The sequence below is a fragment of the Periplaneta americana genome, chromosome 11 (assembly GCF_040183065.1).
Source record: "Periplaneta americana isolate PAMFEO1 chromosome 11, P.americana_PAMFEO1_priV1, whole genome shotgun sequence".
In the NCBI taxonomy this organism is placed as follows: Eukaryota; Metazoa; Arthropoda; class Insecta; order Blattodea; family Blattidae; genus Periplaneta; species Periplaneta americana.
Window position 1 is genome coordinate 13258567 of NC_091127.1, and position 9042 is coordinate 13267608.

Here is a 9042-nt window from a genome sequence, read left to right on the forward strand (position 1 = left end):
TGACGAACTTATTCTCAAAGCATGACAAGAGCTACTGGTAAATTTAAAGTTCCCAAGTCTTCATCTCAACTGTGTACATTCAGGTACCTATTGTATAGTGAATAATAAGAACGGACACTGCACATCTGTACTTTTGATATAGCAGTAAATTATTTCAGTGACCTTCAAATCAGCTGTACCTACATCAGTGTGAGGTTCTGCCTTTTACCTAGAGTTGGCGCTGATATCACACAAATAATTCCCAGTGTATAGGAATTGCAGTTCCGTCGTTCGCAGTTGCTAGATATACTGACCTCTCGCATTTGATAGTGGAATCAAATGTTAAACCATCACATGCCTACAAGAAAACTGAGCAGGAAACTTCTCTCAATGTTCATTCTCATTAATCGCTATTCACTGGGATATCCATCTTTCACATTCTTCTCACTACCTTAATGTCTTTCGCAGTCTTAGGAAATGCCACTATTAACGACTTAACAGTCTTAAATCAGTTCTTTTCTTATCAGTTCATTAGTTAAATTAGAATCTTTTGAAGCTTGTTACAAATCAAATCACACATCAAATTCTATGCTAGCCACTTACATCAACATTTCCTGTTATCTAACTTGGCGTACATTTTGAACCAATGATATTTGGGATGGCTATATTTTTTACATGACAGACAATATGAAAAAAGAGGGAATATGGTGCGTAATTTTTACAATATACAGATGCAGTAACAATTTTATTGTATTAATTTAACCGGAAAATAATAAAACAATTTATTTGCGAAAATCTTATAGTACAATAATATAATATTCAATTTTAAATCGTGTTTCGATTCTGTAAAGCATAAATAATAATACAATGACTAGCATAAATTAAAAAAAATTTATGTAATTGTCCATTTAACCAAGGACTGGTACTTTCAGCTTATTTTTTATGGGGAAGGCTGTCTGTTTGTGACAGAATAATGCGTTGGATGATGGTTTATCACACTTTGTATGGTTTCATATGCAGATATCGATTGTGTGTTGTTTATATCGTTTTTGGACAGTTTGAACAAATTGTTATATATATATATATATATATATATATTTTTTTTTTTCATAAAATAAGGATTATAAAACTTTTAAAACTTAGTATCATATAATAAGATAATAGATAATTTTTCATGAAATTCACATACACGTAAAATATTTTTTTTTAACTTGATGTGTTGTGATTTTTGTGACGGTCAATGTACTTTGAGACTAACTCTGTCAGTGTTACAAATTACTAACTGAAACTTCTTCAGTAGTCGGAAATGATCTAAAACCTTCATTTTGCTTACATGACAGCATTATTTGTAAGACACTGTCAATGCAGATACCATTAAATTAGACATTTTATCTTTAATTGCTGTATTAACAAAAAAAAAAATGACAAAGTGTATCACATCTTATATCATGCTAGTGCTACCATCTGTAGAGAAATTGAGACATTACTTTCCATTCATCATTCACACCTCACTTGTCTGTTATGTGAGGGAATCAATTTTGGGGCACTTAGTGCAAATTTTACCATATTTATCAAAAAATTATTTAACAAATTTCTACTTTAGCTTTTTTCATTTTACATCTGATTACTCATAATTCAATATTGTAGATTTTTATATTAAAAAACTAATAACTTAAAATAATAATTGTTCCTAGTAAACTTCTACAGATAAAATGTATATTTCTGTAAAAATAATTTCGTAACAGTATAAATCATATCTTCTAAAATAAAATTCTAAATAGCATCTATCCTTAAAGATTAACGTCATGTAAGTGATGTTTCAGAATAGTATCATAAAATTACAAAATAAAAACAATTGTGTTCATTATGAACAATACATGAAAACAATTGTAAACATTTAACATATAAATGTTACTTAAAACTAAATACAATAATTCAAGTTTTCAACATATTTCAGTGTTTTACAGGTCTTCATTGACTATTTAATGCAATGGTACCCAAACTGTGTGCCACAGCACCCTAATTACAAGTTTGCAATGAAACATTCCAGTATTTTCACTGAAACGACAGCCCATGTGATTTTAGAGTCAAGCCATCGTTATGTTGGTGTGATTATAGGAAAGACATCTGACAGACACTGTACAAACTACTGATTTGCTTTTCAGTACTATAGTAGATGGTATGTCAGAATTTTAATAGAGTCTATTAAGCTCTGGATTGTTTTAAGTCATTGCAGTGCAGAAGACAGTTCTTTTCATCCTGCCATGCAGATGGACTTGAGTATTGCTAAGTGCATCAGTGTGAATCTAGTATTCTAGTGACCGGATTATTCCAGTTATCTATCGAATTTTCTCAGCATGTGATCTTTGTATATAAATAGCTCTCTCCACAGCCTTGATTTATTGAAGGTAGAACAAAACTGAATGGTGCTGTGATCAAGTAATAATAATAATCCGTGGTGCTACAGCCCACGAAGGACCAAGACCGACCAGCCGGCTGCTGGCCTCACGGCCACATGCCGAAGCAGAGGTGGACGGTCATCCAACCAGAATCGAGGTATCGTGTGGTTAGCACGATGAGCCCCCCAGCCGTTATAGCTGGTTTGCGTAACCGGATTTCGCTACTTGTCATAGCTCCCCAAGTGCATCACGATGCTGGGTAGGCACTGGTCCCATACACTGGCCGAAATTTCACGAGAAAATTTCTTCCCCCACGAGGACTCGAACCAGCGCGCATTCCGTAACGTGAGTCCCGGCAGGATGCCTTAGACCACAACGCCACAGCGCGGGACTTGATCAAGTAAACTTTTTTAATTTGTTGTTCTTATCTTCCTAAAAAAAGGACAAGTTTTATTGAAAATTAATAAGAGTTCTAGGAGTGAAAATAAAGAAAATACTCCATAAGCTAGGGGTGAGGTGTGAAAAAACTGAAATATCGTAAATATAACGACAGTTATTTGGATTTTGGCGTTGCATAAACAGATATCAACAATGAAGAGAGACTGTAGTATGTAGGCCTACTATGTATGAAAGTTTTGGAACCAGAGCACTTGCTTCCAAGTACAGTACGATTATTTAGTCCTGACAGTTGCCGACATTGTGCGCCTGGGTCAGGTGAGTCCATTAAGTTATGCCAAGTTGTGTTGAGGTTAGTCTCTCGTTTGCTTTCAGAGCGATCGGATGTCATGCATGTGGTAGAGCATTGCGTTTCCAGTACAGTTAAGCTGTACTGCATTTCTTTACTGATGCTCGCTCCTATCTCTCCCCAGCACTCCTATTACTTCCCCTCTTTCGTGTCGCTGAGCTGTCAGAACTAAATAATCGGTCTGTAAGTTAGAATGTCATTTAGAAACCAGTTATCGAAATATGGTTGATAAATCTTGCGACTATTTTACCGAAAATTAAAACAACAGAAAGGCAGGCCTATTTTTTCTTAGCAGATGTCCATACCAAGCAATGCTTTGCTAGCATCATACAAGGTTGCGTGCAGATTTGTGAAGTGTAAGAAGTCCCATGAAACAACTAATTTTATTGGCTGCTGTAGATATGACTAACATTATGTTCAATGAGTCTGTGAGGAAACTGCCTTCAAAGGTGTCTCTCCAACAGTATTATCAGTTGCAGAATCCAACTCAATGATCAAGTAATAGAAAAAATAAAAGTGGAGGAATTTAGGTAGCAGCTGGATAAGGCCACGGACAATGATACGAAATATTGCAGGCGTTTATTGAAAGCAAACTCTGGATGTACCATGGAGAGATAGGATTTGAATAATTTCAGGGAGCCTTACCTGAAAGACTAGATTTGCGAGAGATAGGATCTTTCACAGGGAAGCAAGCACTCTCATAAAAGTATTTAGCCCTCCACTATATCTGGTCTTGGAATGTGTGGTGAATGTGGTAAACTTTATAAAAATTCAGCCAGTGAAAGCAAGGTTTTAAAAGAAATTGTGTGAGAATATGTATTACTACATCTCACAGTTACTCTTTCTTTCTGTAAGTTTGAATTATGACAGAAAATGTACACTTTTCTTGCAGAGAAAAAGCACGATTATGTCAAAAACTTCGTGAAAACAGATAGAAGAGTAAAGGAAGCCCTGGCCATAGCGGCAGAACGTGGTAACTTGAATCGGGACTCGGGTCTCCAACTAAGCGCAGCATGGGTACCGGCTATTAAATTTCTCAACGCCCAGACGACGGGCCGTCATCAGCGGAGGACACATAAGAACTCGTCCGCCGAGCCTATCATGAGACCCGCGGTCAATAAGCCGAACAGCACAAAGCAAGATGACATGTTGGCCGTGTTCACGCCGCAGTCCGCACTAATAAGAGCCAATCAGCGCACAGCTCCTCGGCTGACTCCTCCCTCTGGCACTATAAATTAAGGAACTGGGTACCCTTAGATATCATTTAACCCTGAAGATGAGGAAGATGAACATCCTCGAAATGTCGGTGGATCACCAACTTATGACCTGGCTGGAAGCCCGAGAAAATTTTGAGATTTTTTCGTAATTCTAGCATACTTTTGTGATATCTTTCAAAAGTTGAACGATTTTAATTTCTTTCTGTGGAGAGGCAACATGCACATTTTGATGGTCTAAGTTTCAACTTTCAGAATTGCAACTGTGGAGAAGAAAAATGAATGAAGATGGTGGCAATGATTGTGTCGTCCCCGCACTGCAGCAGTTTGTGATCTCCAATGAAGTTGATTTCTCTGGCAACATAAAAATGTGTTCTTGAAGAGCCTGTAACTTAGCTTATTAACCGAGTTGAAAAATACTTTCAAAAAGATAAGATCTACAGGTTCACATGGATTCAAGGCCATTCAGAGGCCACAACTCCATCTGGATTGACTTCTGTAGCCGCACCAACTGTGTGTGCACTGTAACTCTTACAGGTCCATGTTCTGACTTGGGCACCATAGAAGAATCCTGATACACTAAGGGTGCTGTGAAGCAGAAAAGTTTGGGAACCACTGGTTTAATATAAAAAGAAACTTATGCTACTTAGGCATCTGAAGTTAGTTCCTTATTCTTAAGCTTTCAGTCTCCTTCCTCTGCCCCTCCTGAGAATATCCACGTTTATAAAATTAATTATCTTTTAATAATGATTTTCTTTATAATAATCAGTAATCTAATGGAACAATAATTAACGACATTATGTATATTTTAAAGAACAAACATTAAGGTTGCTTCTTTGATGTGCTTAGTTCTCTATGGGCTACAAAGTTGCTTTGAAAATATTTTCAAAGAGAAATCTATCTTCTCTTTGTACAGAATAATGCCTGCGTCCTTCAACCGTATGTGTTTTCAAATTATGTCCCTTATTTATATCTCAGTCCTGTATTTGTAGCTGCCTTTTTACACAGTTGGGTAGAACATGAGGTAGGATAACAACTTTTAGGACATTACATACAAATTATAATTCAGTGACTATTTTACGATTTGGTTTCTTAGAAACTGTAAGAAAACTTTACATTTTAAATGGTACATTATGCAATGTTAACCAAATAGCCATAGATTTCTCAACACTCCATGCTATAGTTTGCAGTGGATATGAAGGATATTTTGGTACTTCTGTTTCGTATCATTTCACCTATTTCCATATTATCACATTTTGATCAGTCCTCTGGGTTAATCACATACTCTTTTTCGATGTGTGTCGAAAGAACCATCAAGCAAGAATTTTGGAAATTTACTAGTTTGTCTAGCAAATGATCCTAATACTGGTTAATATTTTTTATTCAAATTAATACTAATAAGAGGATTATATAGTACAATAAAATAACGTTAGTATACGTGGGTAGGAACATTTGTTAGTGAAAGTGCTTTCAACTCCATAGATAACTTGGTTTGGAAACAAGGCAGTCCATAAGAAGTGTAAAAACTGCCTTAATTTTTGTTGGAACAAAAGTTTATGATAATTTTACTTATTGATAATTACAACAGAAAGATCATTTTCCTCTCTTCTCCATTGTCCCATTCCCTCTGTATTTATGCAAGATTAAGCATTCAGAACTTTAGGAATAATCTTTGCCTACATTAGCAGTTGGTTTATTAGGTTTTGTATAATATGAGCACATCATATATTCACCGTAGGAATAGACGTTGGTACTCGAGCATATATGAAATCAGCAACGACAATTATTGCAGTACCAGCAGGAATTAAAATTGTTAGTTGATTAGCTACTGTACCCACCAGAAGTTTGAATTTTGACAGCGTGTAAGTTTACTTCATTTCAGTCTCTATATCTAGTTACCAAGTATTCAGTGTAAAGCTTTCTACAATAATGGACTGGCAAGAAGGTTTCATTCCTTATCTGCGAGAAGACCAGGTCTCACCTCTGTAGAATCTCATGGAATATGCAAGAAATGATGTGTGCTGAAAAACCTCTTAACTTAGACAGATACAAGAGGATCACCAAAGCTGCCAGGCTAACAGTCCATCAAACTTGGGTGGATATAAAACACCTTCCAAAGGTTGCGCAATTGCATGGTTTGTTCACTGAGAGTGAGTTAGTCAAGAAGTCAATTTGGTCCATTACATAAAGTTATTAAAATACGATATACTGATCCACCACTGTGGAGTAACGGTTAGCATTCTTGATGGTGAAATGAGTGGACCTGGGTTAAAATTCTCGTTGAAACAAGTTGCCTGGCTGAGGTTTTTCTCTGGGGTTTTTCCCTCAACACATTAAGAGCAAACACTGGGCAACTTTTGGCACTGGATCCTGGACTTATTTTGCTGCCATTACCACCTTCATTTCATTCAGACACTAGATAACCATAGAAGTTGATAAAGAGTTGTAAAATAACCAATAAAAAAATGTATTTTTCAGTAAATCTGCGTATTTAATAAGTTCAACCCCATACCTCCTCTTCTTCAATGGGTTGAGGACTACTGAACACAGCACTAGAATCACATTCTTGATTTTCAAATTTCCTGAAATCTTTTCCACCAAAACGCCCAGATCGGGAACTGAAAGATGTATGTATAGCGTTCTCAGCTTCTTTCTCCAGCCATGAAGGTATTTCTTGATCTGCTTGCTGAAGTATCTTGAGAAGGTCTTTTGCTAATGGCCCGTCCATTTCTGGGTCGTAAAAGCTGGTGGCCTTCCCTCGATTACCTACACGGCCTGTTCTCCCTATTCTGTGAACGTATTCGTCGATGCTCTTTGGCAAGTCGTAGTTGATTACGTGAGACACGTTCTTTATGTCCAGACCTCTTGCTGCCACTGCAGTAGCTACTAGCACTGCCATTCTGCCATTCTTGAAATCTGCTAGCGCTTCTTCCCGTTCTCGTTGGAGGCGATCTCCGTGTATACTTGTTGTGGGAAAGTCGTGCTCTGACAAATATGCAGCTATAAAATCAGCAGTGCGTTTCATTTCAACAAACACCAATGTTTTTTCACCATTTTCTTTAGCAATAAGTTCTGTCAGTTTCGGTCTCTTCTCAAATTTTGGTACCAAGTGAAAATTCTGTTCAACATCAGAACACGCACTTCCTACAACTCCAACAGCCAAAAATAGGTAATTACTTAAGAACTTGCCTGCGAGTCGTTGGATGTCTTCTGGAAATGTGGCTGAGAACATGAGTGTTTGTCGTATGCCAGTTGCAACCATTGAGGAATGGTTCAGCATGCGTTCTATGTCAGGCATGAAACCCATGTCCAGCATTCGATCTGCTTCATCTAGCACCAGGAACCTCAGGGATGAAAATGTGATGCGACCTTTATCCATAAAGTCCAAAAGACGGCCTGGAGTTGCTACTAAAATATGGCATCCCTTTGCAGCTTGCTGGGCTTGGTGGTATGAAGCTGCCCCCCCATAAGCTACAACAGTCCTTATAAATGACCCGTGGGAAAATTTTCTAGCCTCATTGAATATCTGTAGTGTTAATTCTCTTGTTGGTGAAACGATTACTGCATGCGGTTCACAATGTTCTGCTGTAACAATTAGGTCTTTGGGGTCATTTAGTATCATGTGGATTATTGGTAAAAGGAATGCCGCGGTTTTTCCAGACCCTGTTTGTGCACATGCCATCAAGTCTCTTCCTCCCATTATAATAGGAATGGCGTTTTTCTGTACAGGAGTTGGTCTTGTGTATCCAGACTTGGTAATATTATCCATTAAAAGCTGTCGTAGTCCAGAGTTTTCAAACCTCTCGATTGGCAAAGGCACATTTTCACCGGTTACTTTCACTTGAATAAAATCGTATTTATCGAAATTCATACCGGTACTAATGCCTCCTGTAAACATTGTATCTTCATCATCAGTAGGTTCTGGTGGAATGTACACTTCCCTTGGTTTTTCTGTGTGATCAACACCTTCCTTTCCCCTCCGGCCCCTAGTTCCATGGTCAGTAGTATTTCTTTCGACTTTCCTATTTTGGAAGCCACTTCCATCCTGAAAAAGCCCTCCACGGCCACCCCTGCTCCCTCGACCTCGACCACGACCATGACCACGGCCTCGACCTCCACTTTTATTTCCTCTCCCACCCCTCTCACCTATAAACGAAAAGATTTTTTCACTTTCATTGGAGTTTCCATCGCTGGACCCATTTTTATAACCTACTGAGTTATCATGATTACTTATTCGTTCCAATGGAAGAAAACCCCTTCCACGGCCGAAATTTGTACCTGTATCTATTGAATTAATAGACATTTGTGCATTGTCACCGTCATCCCAACATTCGTCGTAGAATGACATGCTGCTTAGATGAAGTACGTTTTATAAATACTTAATGTAGAATCACTTCTTCTTCGATAAATACTATTTTAAATTGTCTCAATGTCACTATCGGTTTGTAGCTATTTCACTAAACATGGCGAAACAATCATCTGTCAAGCAGAACGGAAATTTACCTTCTCGTTGGCGAGTTCCATTGAATTAATTTGGTTTCGATAAATTCTAACTGAACATTTTCCAGTGTATATCAATTCTGACAATGTATAAATGAAACAGATGTTTGTACAACCCTTGTTGTGTTTTTTTTGTTTGTTTTTTGTTTTTACATACACCTAAACAAATTGTAACGTATCACGTGCTCGTTACAGCTTTCATACT

The 9042-nt window shown here is 37.4% G+C and overlaps 1 protein-coding gene across 1 annotated transcript; it reads right to left on the minus strand.

Annotated features, from left to right (window-relative positions):
- Positions 1 to 1078: 1078 nt before the first annotated feature.
- LOC138708818 (ATP-dependent RNA helicase vasa-like) lies at positions 1079 to 8842 on the minus strand. The gene has a single exon (XM_069839019.1). The coding sequence runs from the start codon at positions 8683 to 8685 to the stop codon at positions 6838 to 6840; it is 1848 nt and encodes a 615-aa protein (XP_069695120.1). The 5' UTR covers positions 8686 to 8842; the 3' UTR covers positions 1079 to 6837.
- Between the last annotated feature and the right edge of the window lie 200 nt (positions 8843 to 9042).

Excerpts from the sequence above, each read along its gene's own strand:
- LOC138708818 (XM_069839019.1), bottom strand. The coding sequence starts at position 8,685 with ATGTCATTCTACGACGAATGTTGGGATGACGGTGACAATGCACAAATG.